Genomic DNA, 26,700 nt, shown 5'->3' with positions numbered 1-26,700 from the left:
ACTGCCCCCAATCCAACTCCCAAGATTTCTGTAAGCAGGGAAACCCAATATGCATTCTTACTGTTTCCTATCTCTTCCCCACATTTTAACATCCTGACAGAGATCTCCACAGACATACAAAGAACGAACTGCCGAACTCAAAACAGGTTAACCAATGGTTTTTCCTATCTCAGACTACTGAAGGAAAAGGATCCTGAGACAGAGAACAAGGGACAGTGATCAGGCAAGAACTGGGTGACACTGTTAAGAAGGGAAGAGCTATAGTTTAAGGAGTAATTAAAAATTTTCAACTATCCACTAAAATCTTTCAAGAAAACCTATTGTAAGGTTCTAGATAACCAAATAAAAGAAGAATGAGTCAACTGCATAATTTTATTTCTAGCTTAAACTATAATTAAATTGATGATGTGGCAATAACCCAGCTCATATTGTGACATATAAAACTGGTTTTTTTTGGTGTTGCTTTATGATTTTATGCTCCCTCCCTTCCATCTGTATAGGTAATCAAGAGCTGACAGTAGCCCCAGCAAAACGTCAGGTATTAAGATATTCATTTCATTTTTATCACAAGGTAATATAGATATGTTAGCATAGATATAAACTTTAAAAAGCTACTAAGCTTTTAGAAGAGGATGGGAGAGATACATACAACGTAAAGATAATTTTGCTAAACAGGTGTGTATATAGAAAAACACCTGAAGACTAGTATGTAACTTTTCTCCTTTCTGTATTTTTCAAGCTTCTCTACAGAATATATATTACTTTTAAAATCTGGGCCAAAAAAGGGCCAGTTTATAAAAGGTAACAATGATGACAACATGACATTGCACCTGGGGAAAAAACAAATTCTTTAAAAGCAGCAGCTGATGGTTAAAGGGTAGATGGAGAGAAAATGGTTTTGTTAAGCCATCAGTTGATAATCCTTATCAAAGCCAAACTGTTCAGCAACTACAGGTGAAAAGACTTACTGTGGATAAGTAGGATGCATGGATCGTTAGCACGCATTTTAGCCACTGAACCATTATAACAGCGCTGAAAAAAAAAGAACAAATCAACTAATATTCACAAATTCAAAATTAAATACAATGGAGTTATAAAGATCTAGAAAATGACTCTAATAAATAACCACTGTGAATATGACAGTCGTTCATTCTTTCACTGGGTCTATTTGAGGTCTGTGTAATATACTCATCTTTTGAGGAAGGAAGGGGGTAGTAGGATGGACTAGATAAGAGGACAAAAATCCCTTCCTCTAAAATAATTCAATTCCAGATATAAAACCTATGCTTTACTTCGTAATTAGCTGATACCAAGGCAGTAAACTGGGCTCAGCTGACTTTGCATTTTATGCTCGTATCTGAGCCCATCATCTACTCATCATCAGGTACAAACAGCAAAAGATTTCCACACCAACATTAAAAGACAAATATAGACCAAAAATGTAAGCCGGGCCTAATTAATGAAATCTTTAGATTTCCTCTGTGAGTTCCAAAGGCTAATGGAGCCTATCACGAAAAAAAATTTAGAAAAGAAAAACTGTATTATAGACTCTGAAAATACTATAGTGCAAGCTGAGATCTTTGAGATATCAACACCTTATATAAATATTTAATCATCAAATTAGCAAAAAAGACCCACAGAATTTAGTTCTATAAAATCTTTCCTTGTAGTGTCTTAAGCAACTAGCAGAGGCTGAGCAAGTTCTACAAATGTCCAGTTTTACACATCGCGATTAGGCCTGAATTATTAAATCAGACTAACCCGTTAAATGACCTGATATAATAAAGCTGAAAAACCTCCAATTTTCTGAAGGAAGGGAAAAACTATAATACAGTCTGAGAAACAAGAATCAGTCAATTTAAAATAAGTGCAGAGAGCAATATCGGACACTTTGAGTTTTATTAGTTAGAATCTGAGGCTACCTACTATGTAATCTCATGCTGCCAGACACTGCTGTTTTTAAACAATCACATTTAAAATATTTATAAAATCAAAGCAATTTAAGTCGCCTAAACATCTTACCTATTAGGATGTCCTTGTAATCTCTTTGTAAGCTGAGGAGGAGAAAAACAGTATTAGCAACAGTACTTCAGAGGCAGCCAATCTCCATGAATTCCCATGATAACACATCCACAAGAACAAAGGAAAGAATGACTGTATTAGGAAATCATTATTCTCAAATTTCCTAACTCCTAAATGTTCAACCAATTTAACATAATCTAGGAATACATTCCCAAAATAAAAATAATTATCTGATAAAAATCTAGGCTAGGATTTATATGAATGAATGTCCAGAACACACACAAAGACAGAAAATAGATTAGTGGTTGCCAGAAACTGGGGGTAAGGACAAATGGGGAGTGATTAGTGGGTACTGGATTTCTTTTTGATGTGGCAATTGCACAATCTGTAATATATTATAAAACACTGAACTGCACACCTTAAAGGTATGTAAATTATATCTCAATTTTTAAAATACATAGAAAAAAATCTAGGTTAGGCAAATTTTGTCTGAGTAGATCTAGTGATCATCTATCATCGACTCTAAATACCCTGCTTGCTTACATACTGCAAATCCATTTCTCTGAATACTGGATTTTGTCTTTGAGTCATAGCATTAGGACCTTAAAATGAGAAGCGTACTCAGTTACCTCTTGCAACAACGGAATGACAGCATGCAGGGGCATCCTTAGTACAGTTCTCTTTATTAGGTTTAAGTTTCTAGTTTGAAGTACTTTCTGTGAGAAAAAAAAAAAAATGTAAATAAGCATACTCAGAAACTAAGGACACTACAGGGAATACTGTCACTAAAAATTATCTTAAAAACCAAGCAATACTCAACTGTAGCAAATAAAGATTAGGAATAAATGGAGAATGTTATATTATGTCTTATGGCTATCAGACAAGTACAGGCTTCAAGTATCAGGACATTTACTCCATTAAACAAGTTTCTGCTCCACAAATTCTAAATTCTTATAAGCTAATTTTTGATATAAAACAGAAAAGAACACCTCTCGACATTTAAATACAGGTATATACACCACTTTAGAGAAGTTCTCAAGCCTTTGTTTTATGAAACATATCTTGTCATATCAACACAAGAGTGAGCAAAACACACTAAATTCACACTACAAGGAAACATACCTTTTAAATGTTTTTGATAAAATTTTAAGCCAATCAAAAGATCATATAATGAGTGCTTGAGTCAAAAACTTTAAGGGTGAAACGCAGTCTCCACCCCACATTGTATGGATAGAAAAGGAGATAGAGCAGATTAGTCCAAATTCTGGCAGGCCTTTCTGTTTCTCCAAACCCCACCCAGATGCTTCATCTATAGGAGAGGGTGGGAAATGAGTCCTTTCAGGCTTCAAAATCCAGATACCACCCCCTTCCTCTTTAATACTTTTCAATATTTATCTTTCAAAAGAGTTTACAACTAGAGGAACTTCCCTAATGGTTGGTGCATGCTATGTTTTGGCTGTTGTTGCTATAAAGATCATGTTCAGGATATGAACAGTAGAGGTATTACAGGGCAAAAACGCGGAAAGTTCATTTTCAACCTACTTTAATGGTCTTAACATACCCTTTCAAAATTCCCTATGGATTTTATTTGCTTGTAAAAATATCTTTATACCAAACCCTTCTTAAATCTATCAAGTACTATTTAAAAACTATCACTGGGCTTCCCTGGTGGCGCAGTGGTTGAGAGTCCGCCTGCGGATGCAGGGGACACGGGTTCGTGCCCCGGTCTGGGAGGATCCCACATGCCGCGGAGCGGCTGGGCCCGTGAGCCATGGCCGCTGGGCCTGCGCATCCGGAGCCTGTGCTTCACAACGGGAGAGGCCACAACAGTGAGAGGCCCGCGTACCGCAAAAAAAAAAAAAAAAAAAAACTATCACTGACATAATTACAAAGTTTATTATGCAAAAGAAAGATTACGTATTTTTATACATAATCACTGGGGAACTGACGGATGGACTGTCCTAATATTGTCATTTTCAAATAATCAGAACACAACGTTCAAAGCAAAGTATGCTGAGAAGTTAAACAATAATTCACAAGGTGTCTGATGATACTAAACATCCCTCAAATCAAGTCTTTGTTATAGATCAGCTATCACAAAGTTCCAGTGATGTACAAGTTACAGGGAACATTGTCTGAACTAGTCTACAAATACTTTTTTTTTAAAATGAAGTACAGTTGCTTTACAGTGTTGTGTTAGTTTCTGCTGTACAAGGAAGTGAATCAGCTATATGTATACATATATCCCCTCCGTCTTTGACCTCCCTCCCACCCATCTAGGTCATCACAGAGCACTGAGCTGAGCTCCCTGTGCTATACAGCAGGTTCCCACTATCAATTTCATACATGGTAGTGGGTATATGTCAATCCTAATCTCCCAATTCATCCCACTCCCCCTTCCCCCTGTGCCCACATGTCCGTTTTCTATGTCTGCATCTCTTTTTGTTAAGGTACTCAATTTTCACAGCATGTTCACCAAACTACCAGGCTTCACTGTCTTAAATGGCCAAGTAGAATAGTAACACTTTAGGTCAAGGAATACAATCTTGAACTTGCTGCTGCACATTATTTATACCAAAAGCTTGGTTAAGAAACATAATGTAGGGCTGAAGGTTTGAAAAATACATGGTTTGTGAAATCCTCTAGTGCTCTAAATGTTAAGTGATCAGATAATTTGTTGTCCAAACTGGGACACTTCTGTGAATGAAAGGAGTCACTATTAGTAATTACACCAAGTTAAGAGGTGTAAACCAAAACTGTCACAGGCAAATAATGGTATGTATGGCCTAGCTATTTAGAAGTTATTCCAAACTGCAGGACAGAAAAATGTAACAAGCTCTCAGATAATCCTTGTGCTCACTAAAGACAGAGGTTCTATGATAACAATTTTCAAATTAAAAATACACACAAAAAATAAGTTATCCCAAACCAAGCAAAATGATAATGAATAGAGGAGTTAGCATTATTAACTTCTGCCAAGACTATAAACCACAGCTACAAGTAGCAAGAAGATGATACTGAAGATGGGATTTTTTTTTAAACTTTACTGTATTATAACTGAAACATAACAGTGCACAATTTAAAGTGTACTATTTGATCAGTTTGACATACATTTACCCATGAAACAAACACTGTAATAAACATTCTATCACCCTCAAGTCTCCTTGGACCCTTTACATTCTATCCTTCCCTTCCACCCCACCGTCCTCAGGCAACCACTGAACTACATGCTGGTTTGCATTTTCTAGAATTGTTCTATAAATGAAATCAAACTGTATGTACTTTTTTGTCTGGCTTCTTTCTCACAGCATAAGTTTGAGATTCATTCATGTTGCTGATGAAGCAATATACATTCTTTACATTGTTAGATAACAATTTATCCCTTCATGTGTTCAGGGTTCTTTCCAGTTTGGGGCTATTAAAAATAAGGCTGCCATGACCATTCATGTACAAGTCTTTGTATGAACATTTGTTTTCAATTCTCTTGGTAAACACCTAAGAGTAGAACGGCAGGATCTTATGGTAGATGTGTCCTTCACTTTTAAGAAATGGCCCAAGTGTTCTCCAAAGTAGGCGTACCATTTTACATTCCCCCAGCAAGATATGAGAGTTCCAGTTACTCCACATCCTCCCCAGTAGATGGTACTGGTCTTTTAAATTTTAATCAGTCTATAATGGGTATGCAGTGTTATCTCACTGTGGTTTTAATTTGCATTTGTGATGATTAATGATGTATAATACCTTTACATGCACTCACTGGCCACTGGAATTCTTTTATGAAATATGTGTTCACGCATTTACCAATTGTTTTTTATTTGAGTTGAGTCTCACTACTGAGTTAAGAGTTCTTTATCAATTCTGGATATAAATCCTTTGATGTATAAGTTGGTTTTTTTTCCCCAGGCTGCGGCCTGCCTTTTCATTCTCCCAACAGTGTCATTTCAAGAGAAAAGTTTTTAATTTTTATTAAATCCAAATGACCAATTTTTCCTTAAGTGTTTCATGCTTTTTGTGATGAACCTAAGAAGGCTTTTTCCATGCAAATCTGCATAACATTTTCTCCTATTTTCTTCTAGAAGTTTTGAGGGTTGGTTTATACATTTATGTCTGTGACCTATTTTTGTGTAGACTTTTGTGTAAGATGTGAGGAAAGAGTTGAGATGCATTTTTTTCCATATAGATATTCAATTGATTCAACTGCAACTGTTGAAAAGACTTTGCTTTCCCAATTGACTCAACTTAGAAGCACCTTTACTGAAAACCAATTGCATGTGGTCTATTTCTGGACTATTTTTGTTCCTTAATCTATATTTATGTTTTCACTAATACCAAACTATCTTGATTACTACAGCTTTTTCTTGAAATCAGGTAGGGTAAGCGCCCCAGTTTTGCTCTTCATTTTATAATTACTTTGGTTATTTCATGTCCTTTGAATTTCTAAAAGGTAGCTGTGCTGGAATTTAACTGGGAATGTATTGGATACATAGAATAATTTGGGGCAACTGCTCATCTTAACAATATTGAATCTTCCAAGCATGAACATAGGCCTTGGTTAATTTCTCCCAATTTTTGTAACTTTCAATGTAGAGGTAGAAACATCTTTTGTAGATTTATCCTAGGCATTTTTTGGTACTACTGTAAATGGGAACTTCTAAGAAATACTTAATTTAAATAAAATTTTTAAAATATTTAAAAACCTATAACTCCTATGGGTGCCATGAATTATATAAATGACTAAGCCTATCTTTTTTGCATAAGCTATAGACTATTTCTTTAGGTCAAATTGCCACTTTCCTAAAAAGCCACAAACTTTAATGTCAAGTGTTCTACAGCAGGGATTTTTAACCACACCTTTGGTCCTATGTTGCATACCTGACACTGCTCACTTTCTTCTTTCTTTCTTTTTTTTTTTAATATTTATTTTGGCTGCACTGGGTCTTAGTTGCGGGATCTTCGAGTTGCGGCATGTGGACTCCTTAGTTGTAGCATGCACGTGGGATCTAGTTGCCTGACCAAGGATCGAATCCAGGTCCCCTGTATTGGGAGTGTGGAGTCTTACCCACTGGACCACCAGGGAAGTCCCCTTTCATTCCTATTTTTAATGACCTCCTATTATATTTCACATATCCTCAGAAGGTTATCTTTGGAAATGAGGAACACACTTTCCAGGGGAAAAAGTATTTGGTTTATTTTTTTACTTGCCTCTTTCTCTTTAGAATGCATGATATCCCAGGTAATACAGTATGGGAATACTCCTATATTCTAGTTTTTTTTTTAAAGGTTATTGACTTCTACTTAAACAATATGACGTATCACCTCAAAATCCTGAATAATGAAAAGATCTTACACGTACAATTCTTTACAATTTAAGAAGTGCTTTCACAAACATCATTTCCTTTACTCTCCCAACAACTCTATGACACCTGACAAAAGTACACACTGTCACATCTGAAGTGCCAGATGATTCTAATCTGAATCTCTTCAAGCTTCTAGATCCAACTACCATTGTACAGGAATATGATGGACAAGAAGTATATTAAATGATACTTGTTGGGTTAAATGACCCAGTAAAATGGATTTGCAGGAGGCAAAATCCAGAATGTGAAGTCTCTTTAGAGCACATAACCTAGCTTCCCCAAATTGCAAAAGACAGAAAAGGCAAATCCACCAAAGAGCGTGGACTTCGTTGGGATCCAGTTTTGAAGAAAGCAAAGAAAAAAAAACTTTACAAGACAATCAGCGAAAGATAAATACTAACTGGATATTTGATGATTTTAAGGAATCACTGTTCACCTTTTTAGGTGTGATAATGAATTGTGGTTATGTTTTTTAAAGGAATTTCTATTGTTACAGTTGAACAGGGATATATTTGTGGATGAAATAAATAACAGTTCTGAAATTTGCTTCACTGTAACCTGGGTAGGGGGTGAGCAAACAGATAAAACAATAATAGACAGACTGGCTAGTGCTAATAATTTTTGAAACTGGGTGATGGGTTCATGGTGGCCCACTGTACTGTTAAATGTTTTGAAATGTTTCTTAGAAACAAAACAAAACAATAACTGATTCACTTGTACTACTGAAGAAGTTTTCAAAGCACAGTTAAGCAAGCAATGGTGGCAGATAAGTTATATTTTAAAAACACCGTCAGTTGTTTTCTATAGCTTATTTCTCACCACACCCTCACCTAGGTTTGTATGCCATGTTAAACTAAAATTGACCTCCCAAAATACATACACTCACAGACTATTTTAAAGGTAAGTTCAGGTTTTTAGATATGCCTGGTTTCCCCCCTGCTGTTTTGCAAAATCCCCTTAAACACAAATATAAGATATTCCCATTTAGATCAAAATACAAGTCAGAGAGACCTTATTCATAGGCTGCATATTAACGTCACATCTACACTAAGTGGCACCATAATATCACTACGAGTCACTAGGAATAAATGCACTTAGCAAATATAAACTGCTTTAATCTGATCACGCAGTGCTTAAGTCCAATTTTTTACACTTAAATTTTCTCTACAGACCACTTTCAAATTCTGGAATTTAAGAGGACTAAATTAAGCAACATCGTACAAGCAGTCACCAACTTACAAACACAGAAATCGTAAGTGCCTCCCTTTTATATACCCCCAACCCTCTTGAATTTTTCCCCCAAACCTCCTATCCATTGCCAAGGTTCCACCTCACCGCCCCCTCTCACGGCCAGGGGGAATTAAGTTTCTGGAATCCAGAGTAAAAACTCAGGAACGCATTTTCCTACAGAAAAAAATATAAATTGTGATCTAGAATGCTGAGTATTATAATTCAGCTACACAATGTTTATAAAGGCTTTTGTGAACTAAAGCCTAAGAGCCTAGTAACAATTCACAACAATATTTCTATGAGAAAATGCATTCCAGGTTCAAAATAATTTAACACAATCCCTTTGTAGGTTGGTGACTGTCTGTATAGTGCCACCAAGTGATATATATTTGACTAAACTCACAAAACATTAAATTCAAGACAGCTACATAACATGACTATTCATTCTGTAAATGTGCTGTCAATCACTTTCTAAGAAAAATTAACCATCTTAATTCATTTAAAAACTGCTATAATACTTACATTTAGCATTTCAAAATCATTACTTTCTAAACCCTGTGTGAGGAGAACTGGAAAACTGTTTGTCTGTGGAAGGGTGTCCTTTTCTTTTTTCGCATCTATATCCAGTGCTCCCAGGCGTTCTTCAATGCTAACCTACAGAACAGAAATGACCAGTTAATGTTATATGAGACAACACCTAAAGCAGTTTGGTCAAATTACTTTGTGCTTATGTCTCAGAAGACAAAAGCCACTGACTGATTCACACCTCAACACTGAAAAACACAAATACGCTCTTCCTCATTCCAATAGAATCTCATCACCATAAGGCCAATGTCGTAGACAAGTGTAATACCTGCAATCCAAGTTTCCAGACTCCAGTGAAAAAAAATGAAAACCATGATTTGAAAATGTAATTCATAAAATCCCCTCTATATGAAGATTCAAAAAAGACAAGGATCAGGCAACTGATTACTAAAGCACAAGAAAAGACCTATAATCACAAAAGCTTCCCCTTCTGTAATTATCCCTTGCCATCAACCTCGGATCTTTTGCTAACAATTATCAAAAGAGCATAAAGACAGTTACGTTCCCCCCAAAATTTATAAGATGTCTTCCTATCTCTTTGTTTGCTATACAAAAACTCACTTGTACATAACTAATCCCTTATGAAAGCAAATCTAACAACTACGTTCTGCCAGCCCCTTGGAAGCTCAATCAAAATACGAACGTTCTATTACTACCAAAGCAAACAGAGAGGCTTTGGTAAAGCCTCCTGTTTGGGTTATGTTTTATGAAAAACACTAAAAAGGTAGGAAAAAATTAAAGGGTAGGATCTAGGCCAAACTAGAGGAAGTTGACACCTTATTTTTAAATCAGATATCATGTTATTGAGAAACAATTTTTAAGAACAGCAATGTTATTCCCCAACCCCCCACCCCCAATAAAGCAAGACATTTAAAATCAGGTAAAGAAACACTCTTTCTCTAATGATAAAACAGTTAAAATTCTAGATTACTTAGACAAGAGTGACAAGTGAATGGAAGACAAAAAAGAGGATTTTTCACAGACAAGTACAGTAATCACAAGAGGGTTTTAAGAGTTGAGAAAAAATGAAATTTATAAGCACTTTAAGAGGTTATAATGACGATCACTTTTAAAGGCTAACTAGCATTAAACCAGCCAGGAATGCTCAGACAGCCAAGAGACAAGGCATCACTGGAACTCAGCAACATGCGAAACCCAATGAAAATCATCACAGCAAGTCCTGGCTTAATCTACAATTACCTTATCCAGCTAACAATGACCAAATGGCCAGAAGAGCACCCTCTTCAGTTAATAAGAGTTTTGTCCTCTCCATTTTCTGAAGTTTCAGCTTTGGCTCCATCCAATATAATTCTTAGAATCTCCCAAGTAATCTTAAATTTCAAACTCAAAAATGGTCAGAATGAGTGGATTACCTCCTTTTCCCCTAATTTCCTCTTGCTCTCTATTTCCTCAGTCTGTGGAGGGGCAGGCTTGATAGCTGCATGATGACCAGGTATCCCAGGCACCAGAACTTTTGCTTCAGAATTCATCACTGGTGTTCTCACCTGTTAAACAGGAATAGTAGGGGTGTGACAAAGGAAACTGTCTTACTCTTTGCAAGATTTATCCCCAATGAGAAAACTAACAGCTTTTAAAAGGTTTTCCTACTGAAAAACTTAATGTAACTAACTCAATAGGATATGAATTAAAGATATATTTTAATTGAATACTGGCATTTAAGTATAATCTGAACATTCATTGTTTTAAAGCCTGCAACATGTAAGAGTAAGAACCAAGAAAAACAAAATCTACAGATCACACAATGACACACTGACTTAAAAATTCAGGGGACAGGGGTTCGATCCCTGGTCCAGGAAGATCCCACATGCTGCAGAGAAACTAAGCCCATGTGCCACAACTACTGAGCCTGAGCTCTAGAGCCCACAAGCCACAACTACTGAGCCCACGTGCCACAACTACTGAAGCCCGTGCTCTGCAACAAGGGAAGCCACCACAATGAGAAGCCCGCGCACTGCAACGAAGAGTAGCCCCCGCTCGACGCAACTAGAGAAAGCCCACGCGCAGCAACAAAAACCCAAAGCAACCAAAAATAAATAAATAATTTTAAAAAAATGTTAAAGAGTGAAGCTGTACATTTTATGACTACCTCCAATAATTGATCTTTGCCAGAAATGCTCAGACAGCCAAGAGAAAGGTGTCATCTCTGAAACTCAGCCAGAAGCGAAACCATTTGAATGTCATCATAGCATGTCTTGGCTTTCCTTTTTTTCATTAGACTGCCAAACACATGATGTCTCCATGTAGATGCCACATTATATTCAAAATAAAGCATGACAATAATGTTCTTATATCTGGTATTTAATTCCAGCCCCATCATGGATTTAGGTTTTATTCCACCCTGAAATACAGCATTCCTCTCAACAAAGTTTTGCCCCTTTAAGTATATAAATTGATGAAATAATTTGATAAATTTGATACTGATATTTACTCAGTGATCCTGCACTGGGGGTGGGGTGGAGGAGGAAGAATTAAATAAATCCAAGGTCTTCAACTTCTAGTCACCTATTCACTCATTCGTTCAACAAATCAAGAGCACAGAAATGAAAAAAGTTTTACAGTCTTAATATCTAAAACCTAATCCCACAAAATTTGTTAAGACAAGATCATAAAGAGGATATTAAGAGTTTAAACATAGTATTACATAACAATTCAATTCACTCAAATATCTTTTTTCTTAACTTCTAATATGAAATGCACTCACCTTTGTTATAGCTGTTTCTACTTTTGGGGCCCAGCAGATTGAAATATCTCTTACTAAACACATATGAGGTTCTTTGGAATTTAAAGCCTGGGAATAGAATTTTAAAGAGGGAAAGGGGGTGGAAGGTAAAAAAAAAAAGTGTCAAACAAAGTAACTGGGAGTCAGAATAAAGTGAAAAAGAAATGCATTTTTATAAAAATACAAAAAAGTACAGAAGGCTTCCACAGAAAACTCCTGGTCACTCAGACTGATCACCATTCAGATTGATGCCATATGAGGAAAATGGGTAAACTCTGAAGATACCAGGCATAATGTTTACTTTCTTCAGTTATGTACTGGTCAAATCTTTCACATACGCAGTTTTAAAAGACTGACATTTAAAACGTAACAGATTTTAAAGAAAACATTATTAGCTCATCACCTTATAATCTATCCTAAAAAAGACTGATCCTACCCTAAATTTCCTACTGCTATCCTTCCACAAGCTAGTCAAAGACAAGCAATGCTGATTAATAAAATGCTCTAAGGTGAATCTCTATGTCCTGATATGGTATTAAACAGGAGGGGAAGTGAGATGCAGCAAAGTACATATGTACCTACAAGGCTTTAAAGTTATAGGTAATTCTCTATACCCACCTAATCAATATCTGGAAAGACACAAAGCACACAGGAAACAGGCTGCATCTGGAGAGTGAGGTTATGAGATCCACGTATGGCAAGGAGACGTATGTTTAGGGTTTAACACTTCTCTCCCTTTTTTGTCACACCATAACCATGTATTACATTTTTTTAAAGTAAGAAGTTTTTTTAAATAGACTCAACAAGAGATTGCTTAAGCAAGAGATATTCCTCTCATAGTCTCTCACCTATTGGACATGCTCATAGTAACTCACCAAAAGTCTCCAAAAAAAATTCTGTAATCAAAAAACCTAAACCACTGCCCCACCCATTACATTTCCACTTAGAATACTCAATGCGTGCTATTACTACGGGATCTCTTATTAAGATTTACCTGTGGCTACTGAGCACCTGAAATGCGGCTAGTCCAAACTGAGATGGGCTTGTAAGTGAAAAATATACACCAGATTTTAAAGACATAATACCAAATAAAGGAAGAAGGGCAGAATATCTCAAATAACATTTTATACTAAACATTAAAATGATATTTTGGATATACTGGGTTAAGTAAAATTACATAGTTGACCCTTGAACGATGCAGGGGTTAGGGGCGCCGACCCTCTGTGCAATCAAAAATCCACTTATAACTTGTTCATAGTTATAACGTATCCATAGTTCCGCATCTGTGGTTTCAACAACCTTGGATGGTGAGGTACTGTAGTATTTACTATTGGAAAAAATCCATGCATAAGTGGACCCACACAGTTCAAAACTGTGTTGTTCAAGGACCAACTATAAACAGAGTTCTCACAAGTTAAAATAAACCATCCACTGAAAAGTCCTTCAGTTAAGTGGAAACATATGACATCTTCTTAAGTATTCCAATAAGCAGACCAATATATCATTTTAAAATCATTCTCTTCCACAGACATGTTGATGTTGCACTGCTTTACTCCAGAGGAGCAGCTACGTACCACTCGCTCAATGGTGGGCTGAAACCAACTGCCATATACAAGCAACAATGACATTTTGTCGGAGCAAAAACCAGCTGCTAGAATAGGGACGGGTTTTGGTGTTGATTTCTTGCCTTTCCCAGGCGTTGCTATCTGAATTGTGCAGTTTGAAGTCAAAGGCTTTTTGCAGTATCTGGGAATGGAAAAAAATGAGATTAGAAAATGTGAAAATACCATCTCACACTAATTCTTTGAAGTTGGTGTCATGAAATGTGACCCTCCCCCGGCCTCCACATCATCAGGAGTGACCAGTGTCCCAGAGCACTAGTGTTCCTGTCAAGACTTCATCTATCCCCACCCTGCCAACATTCAAGACCTCACCACCAAAACCTGCCTTGAGGCACAGCTGCTCTTCTATCCCACTCTGTCAACCCTTACAAATGGCCCCAAGCTCCCAAGTGAGCTTCAGCCCCAAATGGCTCTGTTCTTGCCCTACTCTAATCAGCCCCATCTCTAATTGCTTCCAACCCCTGAATCCTCACCATGAGCTCTGCATCAGAGTTCCAGGAGCAAAAAGATCAGCAAAATATAAACAAAATTAGATCCTCAACTTCTCTAAGAGCTCTCCTCACCTTGCTTGCCTCGGCAGCCTTCCCCACACCCTTAGTGCCAAGACCCTTGGCAATGATTCAAGTACGCTTCTTGTTCTTCACTAACACTTCAAGACAAGTAGTCTCTCCCTCCACCACCTCCAAAACCTTTGAAATTGCCGTCACCAGCTACCAGCTACATTCCCCTCCTGCCGTCATCCAATGGCCTCTGGGTCACTCAGCATTTCTTGAAGATGTGAGTGGCTGTCACTCTGTCCAACAATTCCACTGAGGAATCCCTTTCTTAGTGATTTCCATATACGGCATGCAGTCTGACGATCCTTCTGACACCCTGCCCTCTCAGTTCCTTTAGCCTTCTACCTCTATCAACCTTGTCCTTCCCTGTACCTTAGCCACACGCTCCTCACACCACAGACATCTTATCACCACTAAGTACACACCCTCCATAATCCCAACTGTAAGCACCCCACTATCTTTCCAACTCACTCTTCCTAGTTTCCCAACTCCACATCCATCTCTATCCAGGATTTTTGGCCTCTGCTTTGGGCTTTACCCTTCTGTGGTCTATTCTCTTCACATCAGATAGAACGACTTAAAACTTAATGTCTTAAAACTTAGGTCAAACCTCATCAATCCTCAGTTTAAAATCCTTCAACAGCTTACTACTGCCCAAAGAGAAATGCCCAAGCCCTTACCATGGCCCACCACTTCTGGGCCCTCAACTATACATTCCATGCATACATGTGACTATATAAATAAAGGCCTCAAGTGCTACACATCAAAATGTTAAGTTACCTCTAGGGAGTGGAACTCAATGGAGGGAGACTTGAGTTTTATAATCAATTGTCTATGCATCCTGAATGTTTTAAAATAAATGTATATTACTTTCATAATCCCTATATTAGAATTGTAAAAGGAAGGGCACCAACTGACAATAAAAAGTTGAAACCATTTTAAAGTTTAACATAATTCTGCACATGAGTGAGTCTCAGACCATGTTTATAGCACATGCAAGAGTTGGCAAACTTTTCTATAAAGGGCCACAGAGTAAATATTTTTGTTTGGGGGGCGGGGTGGGGTCTATGTGGTCTCTACTGGATGTGGCCTGCAGGCCATAATTTACTGACCCCTGGTCTATGACTACTACACATCATATCAGCAACTCCCCTCTGTCCAACAAAACACAAGCGTTCACTGATCCACAAATGTGTGACACTATCAAAGTTAGAAATTAAGGCTTCACCAAAGTTCACAAGCAAAGCTTTCCTACTGAACCAATTTCTTTTAAAATAAAACTTGAGTTCTCACTGGGAATGTATGTAGTCATACGGACAAAGAATTAAGAAGGCTTTCAGAACAATCTAAATGAAAAGTAACATAAAGCAAAGAATATTGAGGTGGGAGTATAAATAAGTAGCAAGTCAGGGAAGGAAAATAAATTTCTGACTTGAGAAACTTCTTACTTACCCATTTAATATGTGTTCAAAAAGATGAACTTGACCATCTCTGCAAACAACAGCTAACTTGACAGGCTAAAAGAAAAATGTAACATTAATAGGTAATATACTTCGGTCTACTCTAATAATTACTTATGAAAATCCAACTACCCTCTCCACCCTTCAAATAACAAGAGATAAATCAAAACAGTAAGGATGTTCAACTCTTGAATTTAAAAATAATCACTGCCACCAAAATAACAATTAAAGTAGTTGTTGTCAAGCCTATAAATAAAAGTTTAGGCTAAGAAGACAGCACAGTCCATGACAACGCAGCATGAAAGTTGGAGGAGCTAAGTCAACAACCAAGTGCACTGGCTGACAACAGGGAACCAACTGGCAGGCCCACATGTCAGGATTACTGAAAACGCCACTGCGCCCTGTCCTCTCCCCTCATGAGCACTCAATACAGAATCCAATGATTACTTCGAATAGTCTAAGATTTTTATTTTGTTCTCTCTCTTTCCTGAATCATCGAATCATCAAAACCCTGATTTTAAAAAATAGCATTTGTGAAGTCCAAAAACAAATTCTCTAAGAAACAAGCCACTTACCTCTTCTTTATTTTCTGACAAAGTCAAGTCAATATAGACAGGTTCATCTGTAACTGTAAAAGACATCACTGCATTCTTCTCTTTGTTTTCTGAACGGACCTGCCTAGATAACAAAACCGATGATTAGATAATGAGACATTTAAAAAAAAAAAAAAAGGCAAACACCTAAAGGGAGTTACAGCAATCAGCTCCCAACAGCATTTTCATCTTTTGAAAGCTAAATAAGGTAATTAAAGATCAAAATAAGGGAAGCATTTGTGTCACTACCATGTGACATGGTTATATGGGAAAAGAGAAAGCATTAATGCATTTGTGGCAGACTTAAACAATGAGCAACGTTCTTTTCCATTAACCTATTTGTCTATCTTGATGGCAATGCCAACTGTCTGGATCACTGCAGCTTTGCAAGTTTTGAAGTGAGTTTTCCAACTTCTTTTTCAAAGTCATTTGGCTATTCTATGTGCTTTGCATTTCCAATTGAATTTTAAAATCAGATTGCTGGGATTTTGACTGGATTCACTTTGAATCTATAGATTAATTTAAGGAGGATTATCACAGCAATACTGAGAAAACAGAGTCCAGAAATAGATAAATAGATAGATAGATAAATGATCCTCACTACTGGTTGTTTCTTTGAGAATCTGCCTACTTGCTAAAATTGATTTGTAGACCCCGAAATCACTATTTGTGGTGATTTCATGGTCTTTAACAGGTATACATAGAGCAGTGAGGCATATGAGCAGCCCAATGCTCATGAGGTTTAACAAGGCTATGCTCTGCCTTTTTACTTCAGCTTTCATACGAAGTATTCTTTTTCCAGCCTATTTAGCGCCACACTTTTTGCTTTTATGCTTTTGGTTGGTGATTTCACTATTTAAAATGGCCCCCAAGTATAACGCTGAAGTGCGGTCTAGTGTCCCTAAGAGTAAAAAGGCTGTGATATGCTTATGGAGAAAATGTTTAAGTTCGATAAACTCTGTTCTGACGTAAGTTAATCAGCTATGTGTTTGTGTGTATGTATATAAATAAACTAAGGTATCTTTAAACAGAAATACACATAAAACAAGGTTATGTATTAATTAGATGACAAAAATGTTGTAACCAGAGGCTTGCAGAAACCAAACCCTGGTGTTTCCCCAAGGAGTAAGAGTTCAGTATCACTGAATCAGTGCTCCTGAGGACTTCATACAACATAACTACTGCAAATAGCAGGCAATTGACTCAACGTGTATATATGCAGCACCAATTCACTGGAGATAGTACTGGGAGTACTGGGACCACTGGATATCCAAAAAACAAAAACAAACCCATGAACCCCAATCCGTTCCTTGAACCATATACACGAATTAACTCGAAACAGATCACAGAACCAAATAAACACAGGACCTAAAACTAAAAAACTTCCAGGAGAACACTTTTGTGACCTTGGGTTAAACAAAGACTTCAAAACATGATCTGTACTTCATCAAAATTAAAAACTGCTTCGTTTCAAAAAAAAAAAAAACACAAGCCACAGACTAGGAGAAAATATTTGTAAAGCATATACCTAATAATTTATTTATATTCAGAACATACACAGAACTCTCAAAACTCAGTGAGAATACAAACAACCCAGCAGAAAATAGGCCAAAATATTTGAACACACACTTTGTCAAGGAACATATCCAGATAGCAAATAAGTACTTAAAAGATTCTCAACATCAACAGTAATTAGGAAAATGCAACTTAAAACCGCACTGAGATACCACTACACACTTATCAGAATGGTTGAAATTAAATGACCATATAAAGTGTTGGTGAAGATGTGAAGGAATTAGCACTCTTACGCCCAGCTGGTGGGAACGTAAAATGGTACAACCACTCTGGAAACAATTTGGCAGTTTTCTTTTTTATTCTTATTTATTTATTTTTGGCTCAGTAGTTGTGGCATGTGGGCTTAGTCGCTCCACAGCAAGTGGGATCTTCCTGGACCAGGGTTCAAACCCATGTCCCCTGCGTTGGCAGGCGGAGTCTCAACCACGGCACCATCAGGGAAGCCCCTGGCAGTTTTTTAAAAAGTTAAATATACACCTATCGTAAGATGCAGCCATTATACTCCTAGGTAGTTACCCAAGAAAAATGAATCATATGTCTGTAAAAAGACTTGTACACAAGTGTCCTTAACAACTTTATCTGTAATATGCCAAACATGTTAACAAGCCTGTAGACTGAGGTGGGGAGGGGGATTACAAAGGGATACGAGGAAACTCTTGGGAGCAATGCAGGTGGCCACTGTCTTGATTGTGGTAATAATCTCACATTTGTATACATATGTAAAAACTTAATTATGCTTTTGCTTTAAGTACATATAATTTATTATGTCAATTATACCTCAGTGAAGCTGTTTAAAAAATCTGGGCACAAATTTTAAAAATTAAAATAAAGACTGAGTAACAGAGTAACAAGCGTGGCTTACAAACATGATTCAAGATCAGTTTCTTTTTATTAACTACTGAGACTTTATACATTTACCAGTAAACAGTCTTTCAGTATTTTTGTGTCTAGAAGAAAATTAAGAGTTGATTTGATAAATTCTAAATATTTCATGCATAATAACTTCGTAATAAAACAAGATTCATTCTAAAATTAAGTTACTCATACTATATACATGCTCAAAATCACTGCTATCACACGACTATACACAGCAGAAGCTGCTATTTTAGCACATCAACAGGAGACAGTACTTCCTCCTTGCAGTAATATGAAAGGGTTTTTCAGTTGTTTTTTAATTTTAATCTTCATTCAGTGGCAAGAAGCCTTCAAATGTTATTTTCTTTCAGAAATGTGTCTTTCAAAGGTAATTATAAGGGGACCCTCGGCTTGCTCTACCTAATAAAGTTTTCATGAATGGCCTTTGGGGGCAGCCTTTCAATATGCATTTTAATCTGTTTGTTTTTTATGGTTTACTCCTCTGTTACTAGGAAGCCTCAGGTATACACAAACTATCTTCAGGATCTTAAGACAGCAGAAATCAACTTTTCTGCTATACAAAAAATTTTGGAGCTGGAGACCCCTAGTCTCAGGAGCCAAAGAGGTGAGGCATTAAAGACTGAAGCACCTCAGTAATGTCAGGAGATTGGGGTGGCCGATTTTAACTTTTTTGGCATTACTAATTTCTTATGTTAGGGATAAACCCTCTAGAACCAAAATAAGATATTCCAATAGGCGCTCCTCAAAAATGAAACACAGGACAGAAAACCAACACAATTTGATTATAAGAGGCAAAATTAGGAACTAAGCTGATGGTCTGGAGGTGAACAGAGGTCCACCTCCAGACTGACATGAACCTTTCCCCACACTACTACTTTAAGAAATACATATTTGATGAGTATCATTTCTGAGTATTATTTGGTATAAATTTACAGTAACTTTATACGGTCAAGAGCATGCTCAACTAACTGATCATTAGGATAAGAAACTACTTCTATTTTTAAAATCTCTACGTATTCTGTCCATGAACATCAGGTAAAAGAAAAAAAGTTAATTTCTCCATTAGATGATGTTATAAAATCCAAGAAATTTCTTATTATTTCTTAAATTTAAAAACTTTTTGATGGCTCTTCAATACCAAATAGATTTTTACTTTCAAAAGTAGCTTCAGGGCTTCCCTGGTGGCGCAGTGGTTGAGAGTCCGCCTGCTGATGCAGGGGACGCAGGTTCGTGCCCCGGTCCGGGAAGATCCCACATGCCGCAGAGCGGCTGGGCCCATGAGCCATGGCCGCTGAGCCTGCGCGTCCGGAGCCTGTGCTCTGCGGCGGGAGAGGCCACAACGGTGAGAGGCCCACGTACCGCAAAAAAAAAAAAAAAAAAAAAAAAGTAGCTTCAAAGGGAATTAGTGACAGCAACCACTGCAAGGAAAGGCTACTGGGATTCTCAGACACAACCAAGGAATTCAAGGTCCTCAGTAAACCATCAAATAGGCATTACTGCACTAACCCTGACAGTCATCTCTTTCAACAAAATCAGAGATTTTCCTAAAAAAATTTTTTAAAAAGGTTTTTAAATTGCCCAGTCACAAAAATATTCAGCCCACTCTATCTCTAAACAAGCATGGAGGAAGTTCTATTATGTAATGCTCTTAAATTTTTCTCATAAAGATCTGATTTTTAGGCAGGCTCAATTCCTCATTACAAGTCAATATAAAATAAATCTAACATTAAATACAATAAAGCAAATCTCATATTCATCTTTTACATTAACCATATAAGCTATGACCGATTCTTTCAAGGAAATGTTACCTCCCAAAATCCAAAAGACTACATACCAGACATTAAGTAACCGGTCATGTACCGCTCCAGATAAGAAATAAAGACCTGTAATTCCATCAAAGGGTTGGCTCTCATTAGGAGGTCTGATAGTTGTGAACATAAGTGATGAAACCGGCGTTGCATGTCCCGTGAAGTGCTAGAGAAAGTTAAATCTCATTTAGGAGAGGGTGTAAAGCAGTAACAAAAATTAAGAGTTCATATGTATCATAAACAATATACATGATACACATCTGAAATCAGAGCTCCAGACTACTAAGGTTATTTGTGCTATATTCCTCTCACTTTAAAAAACTCCATCCAAAAAAATCTCAACATTAAAGCCGTCCCTTCCAACTCCCGTGAGCCTACCCCACAATCTTTACTTCTTCCATATTTGTGTTAAAGATTCACTTCATTTTATCCATTTTAAAAGGGGTGCCTGGGTGCTCAGACACAGCCAAGGAATTGTAGGTCTTCATGTTACTCTCAGTGAGTTGAAACCACAATTTTGAGGCATCATCACAGCACCAAAAGTTCAGTAACCCCTGAGCACACTCAAAATGTAATTCTAAATCTCCACAGCTAAATACAGTAATATACCAAATGCTGGATGCAAGCTAGAAATAAAAAATTACTATCATTATTATATAATTATATTATTATTGAAGAGAGTAAGATACTTAATTCAAATTCCACTCATTTCATTTTCCATTTACATTCATTCTTCCAATGCATGCAAAAAGGACATGTCTCATCTATTTAACAGATTTGGAGGACTACTTTTGTCTATTAATTGTACTATTTCATATGCTTGAAAATAACACATCTGTATTCTTAAAACAATATTCTTTGGCTCAGACTTCTGCCTTTCTCCATACTTACTCTAGACAACTGTTATGCTTACAACTAATTTGATTCACTCACTCTGTAGACTTCTTTGGTCTCCAAAACCCATAGTTTGATTGTTCGACCAGCTGAAAGCAACATCTTTCCATCTGGGCTGATACACAGGGAACTGACGCTGCTATTATCACCTTTCCATTTGCTGTATTGTGAAGAGAAATAAAAACATCTCAATGAATGGGGAGGAAACTTTACTCAAAGCAAAAAGAAAACAAAAGGCAAACTAGGAATTAAAAATACCACTCAAGGGGCTTCCCTGGTGGCGCAGTGGTTAAGAATCCGCCTGCCAATGTGGGGGACACGGGTTCGAGCCCTGGTCCAGGAAGATCCCACATGCCATGGGGCAACTAAGCCCATGCGCCACAACTACTGAAGCCCGCGCGCCTAGAGCCCATGCTCCGCAACAAGAGAAGCCACCGCAATGAGAAGCCCATGCACCACAACAAAGAGTAGCCCCAGCTTTCCGCAACTAGAGAGAAAAAAAAAAAAATACCACTCAAGGTTCTATGCCAAACTGCATTCCCTAAAATCCTGACTCAGGTAACCAACCTTGGACATATCATCAAGGTAATGCTTCCCCAATAGGACAGAGAATCTTAAGAGGTACCAGGAAATGGGTTAATAAGAGTTATAAGAATGTAAAATGGGTAGCTGTGTCTCCTGTGATCCATGGTGATCCTGTTAATGCCCAGGAAACTACCATGCTGGCTGGACCTCTACGTAGAACCCATCCTATCCCCTCCATAGTTCCTGCATTCTCTGGAAGGTTGAGAACTTAATTTACTTAGTAACACAAATGATCTCTCAACCTACAGTACAAAAAGATTATTTCTACCTCAAATCCACAAATATACGCCCCTAGCTGATAAAATAAAATAAATTAGGTAAAATGATCCCTTTCTAATACCACAAATATGATTAACAGCAAGAGTCTTTATAGGCGGTTGCATACGTTAATGCTATTTATAAGCAACAAGGAGCCTGGCTTGGCTATTCACTTATAAAATCAAGAAGTAACAGTAGCACGGCTTCCCTGGTGGCACAGTGGTTAAGAATCCGCCTACCAATGCAGGGGACACGGGTTCAAGCCCTGGTCCAGGAAGATCCCACATGGCATGGAGCAACTAAGCCTGTGCACCACAACTACTGAGACTGCACTCTAGAGCCTGTGAGCCACAACTACTGAAGCGCATGTGCCTAGAGCCCATGCTACACAACGAGAAGCCACCGCAGTAAGAAGCCACACACCGCAACGAAGACTAGCCCCTGCTCGCTGCAACTAGAGAAAGCCCATGTGCAGCAACAAAGAGCCAGTGCAGCCAAAAATAAATTAATTTAAAAACAAAAAACAGAAGTAACAGGAGCAATCTTCTTACGAAAAAAGGTTAGTTCTAAAGTGGAAGAAAACATATTGCTCTGCCAGTCACACTGGAATATGTCAAATTACTCATTTGGAAAAACAAAATTAGATTCCTGTCTTATATTACATACACACTAAACTTAATAAATTAAACCAAAACTAACTGATTAAAAGTATTAAAAAAATACTGGGGCTTCCCTGGTGGCACAGTGGTTGAGAGCCTGCCTGCCGATGCAGGGGACACGGGTTCGTGCCCCAGTCTGGGAGGATCCCACATGCCGCGGAGCGGCTGGGCCAGTGAGCCATGGTCGCTGAGCCTGCACGTCTGGAGCCTGTGCTCCGCAATGGGAGAGGCCACAACAGTGAGAGGCCCGCGTACCGCAAAAAAAAACACACACACAAAAAAAAACATGGAAACAAATGACAATGAAAACACGATGACCCAAAACCTATGGGGCGCAGCAAAAGCAGTTCTAAGAGGGAAGGTTATAGCAATACAATCTCACCTCAAGAAACAAGAAAAATCTCAAATAAACAATCTAACCCCACACTTAAAACAACTAGAGAAAGAAGAACAAAGAAAACCCAAAGTCAGTAGAAGGAAAGAAATCATAAAAGATCGAGCAGATAGAATCAAAGAAAACAATAGCAAAGATCAATAAAACTAAAACCTGGTTCTTTGAGAAGATAAACAAAATTGATAAACCCTTAGCCAGACTCATCAAGAAAAAAAGGGAGAGGACGCAAATCAATAAAATTAGAAGTGAAAAAGGAGAAATCACAACTGATACTGCAGAAATACAAAGGATTATAAGAGACTACTACAAACAACTATATGCCAATAAAACGGACAACCACGAAGAAATGGACAAATTCTTGGAAGCGTACAATTTTCCAAGACTGAACCAGGAAGAATTAGAAAATCTACACAGACTTATCACAAGTAATGAAATTGAAAGCATAATTAAAAATCTTCCAACAAACAAAAGTCCAGGACCAGATGGCTTCACAGGTGAATTCTATCAAACATTTACAGAAGAGCTAACACACATCCTTCTCAAACTCTTCCAAAAAATTGCAGAGGAAGGAACACTCCCAAACTCATTCTATGAGGCCACCATCACCCTGATACCAAAACCAGACAAAGATACTACAAAAAAAGAAAACTATAGACCAATATCACTGATGAACATAGATACAAAAATCCTGAACAAAATACTAGCAAAGAGAATCCAACAGCACATTAAAAAAGGATCATACACCATGATCAAGTGGGATTTATCCCAGGGATGACAGGATTCGTCAATACACGCAAATCAATCAATGTGATACACCACATTAACAAATTAAGGAATAAAAACCATATGATCATCTCAATAGATGCAGAAAAAGCTTTTGACAAAATTCAACACTGATTTATGATAAACTCTCCAGAAAATGGGCATAGAGGAACCTATCTCAATATAATAAAGGCCACATAAGACAAACTCACAGAAAGCATCAGTCAATGGTGAAAAACTGAAAGTGACCACTAAGATCAGGAACAAGACAAGGATGTCCACTCTCACCACTATTATTCAACATAGTTTTGGAAGTCCTAGCCACAGAAATCAGAGAAGAAAAAGAAATAAAAGGAATATAAATTGGAAAAGAAGTAAAACTGTCACTGTTTGCCGATGACATGATACTATACATAGAAAATCCTAAAGATGGCACCAGAAAACTACTAGAACTAATCAATGAATTTGGTAAGGTTGCAGGATACAAAATAAATGCAGAAATCTCTTGCATTCCTATAAACCAACAACAAAATAGCAGAAAGAGAAAGTAAGGAAACACTCCCACTTACCACTGCAACGAAAAGAATAAAATACCTAGGAATAAACCTGCCTGAGGAGGCGAAAAACTTGTACTCCGAAAACTATAAAACACTGACGAAAGAAATCAAAGATGACATAAACAGATGGAGAAATATACTGTGTCCTTGGACTGGAAGAATCAATATTGTGAAAATGACTATACTACCCAAAGCAATCTACATATTCAGTGCAATCCCTATCAAACTACCAGTGGCATTCTTCACAGAATTAGAACAAAAAATTTTACAATTTGTATGGAAACACAAAAGACCCTGAATAGCCAAAGCAATCTTAAGAAAGAAAAATGGAGTTGGAGGAATGAGCCTCCCCAACTTCAAACTACACCACAAAGCTACAGTAATCAAAACAGTATGGTATTGGCACAAAAACAGAAATATAGATCAATGGTACAAGACAGAATACCTAGAGATAAAACCATGCACATATGGGCACCTAATTTACAACGAAGGAGGTAAGAACACACAATGGAGAAAAGACAGCCTCTTCAATAAGTGGTGCTGGGAAAACTAGACAGCTACATGTAAAAGAATGAAATCAGAACACTACCTAACACAATACACAAAAATAAACTCCAAATGGATTAAAGACTTAAATGTAAGACCAGACACTATAAAATTCTTAGAGGAAAACATAGGAAAAACACTCTGACGTGAGCCACAGCAAGTTCCTTTTTGACCAACCTCCTAGAGTAATGGAAATAAAAACAAAAATAAACAAATGGGACTTAATTAAACCTAAAAGCTTTTGCACAGCAACAGAAACCATGAACAAGACAAAAAGACAACCCTCAGAATGGAGAAAATATTTGCAAATGAAACAACGGACAAGGGATTAATATCCAAAATATACAAACAGCTCATGGAGCTCAATATCGAAAACACAAACAATCCAGTTAAAAAATGGGCAGAAGACCTAAATAGACATTTCACCAAGGAAGACATACAGATGACCAAGAGGCACATGAAAAGATTCTCAACATCACTAATTATCAGAGAAATGCAAATCAAAACTACAATGAGGTAACACCTCATGCTGGCCAGAATGGCCATTATCAAAAAATCTAGAAACAATAAATGCTGGAAAGGGTGTGGTGAAAAGGGAACCCTCCTGCACTGTTGGTGGGGATGTAAACTGATACAACCACTATGGAAAACACTATGGAGGTTTCTTAAAAAACTAAAAATAGAACTACCATATGATCCAGCAATCCCACTACTGGGCATATACCCTGAGAAAACCATAATTCAAAAAGAGACATGTACCACAATGTTCACTGCAGCACTATTTACCATAGCTAGGACATAGAACCAACCTAAATGTCCATCGACAGATGAATGGGTAAAGACTCAGCCATAAAAAGAAACGAAATTGAGTTATTTGTAGTGAGGTAGAGGGACCCAGAGTCTCTCATACAGAGTGAAGTAAGTCAGAAAGAGAAAAACAAATACCGTATGCTAACACATATATATGGAATCTAAAAAAAAGTTGTACTGATGAACCTAGTTGCAGGGAAGGAATAAAGAGATAAGACATAGAAAATGGACTTCAGGACATGGGGTAGGAGGGTGAAGCTGGGGTGAAGTGAGAGTAGCATCGACATATATACACTACCGAATGTAAAATAGTTGGCTGGTGGGAAGCAGCAGCATAGCACAGGGAGATCGGCTTGGTGCTTTGTGATGACCTAGAGGGGTGGGATAGGGAGGATGGGAGGGAGGCTCAAGAGGGAGGGGATATGGGGACATGTGTATGTATATGGCTGATTCGCTTTGTTGTGCAACAGAAACTAACACAGTATTGTGAAGTAATTATACTCCAATAAAGACCTATTAAAAAAGAGAAAAAAATAAATAGGCAAAGAATACTCAGAATACATAAATAGCTCTTTGTATTCAAGAAAGAACTCCTTGAGTTTAAAAAAAAACTCAAAATAAAAATAGACAAAGGATATATAAACAAGCAATTCATAGAAGAAACACAACTGTCAATAAACATGAAAACACCCAACCTCACCAATAATCAAGGAAATGCAACAATAATGTATGAAAACTTTTCCTTTACCCTCATTGGTTCCTAACATTCTTGACAATTTCTCACCAATTCCCAGAGCTTCAACACTCACC

At 37.4% G+C, this 26,700-nt stretch overlaps 1 protein-coding gene across 1 annotated transcript in view; it reads right to left on the bottom strand.

Moving 5' to 3' along the window:
- The window catches only part of WDR43 (WD repeat domain 43), a 47,459-nt gene that overhangs the window by 5,642 nt on the left and 15,117 nt on the right, over positions 1-26,700 (bottom strand). Inside the window, exons 4-14 of the mRNA XM_082851933.1 lie at positions 21,359-21,479; positions 20,452-20,591; positions 16,149-16,251; positions 15,566-15,630; positions 13,509-13,680; positions 11,917-12,003; positions 10,568-10,699; positions 9,132-9,263; positions 2,652-2,738; positions 2,023-2,054; positions 969-1,032 (exon numbers count right to left, since the gene is read on the bottom strand). Of these exons, the coding sequence (XP_082708059.1) occupies positions 969-1,032; positions 2,023-2,054; positions 2,652-2,738; positions 9,132-9,263; positions 10,568-10,699; positions 11,917-12,003; positions 13,509-13,680; positions 15,566-15,630; positions 16,149-16,251; positions 20,452-20,591; positions 21,359-21,479 (1,135 nt within the window). The remainder of the gene's footprint in view (positions 1-968; positions 1,033-2,022; positions 2,055-2,651; positions 2,739-9,131; positions 9,264-10,567; positions 10,700-11,916; positions 12,004-13,508; positions 13,681-15,565; positions 15,631-16,148; positions 16,252-20,451; positions 20,592-21,358; positions 21,480-26,700) is intronic.

Source organism: Leucopleurus acutus (genome assembly GCF_964270905.1).
Source record: "Leucopleurus acutus genome assembly, chromosome: 12".
NCBI classification, from domain to species: domain Eukaryota; kingdom Metazoa; phylum Chordata; class Mammalia; order Artiodactyla; family Delphinidae; genus Leucopleurus; species Leucopleurus acutus.
The sequence above is the reverse complement of the archived record's forward strand: the minus strand, read 5'-3'. Positions and strand labels throughout refer to the sequence as shown.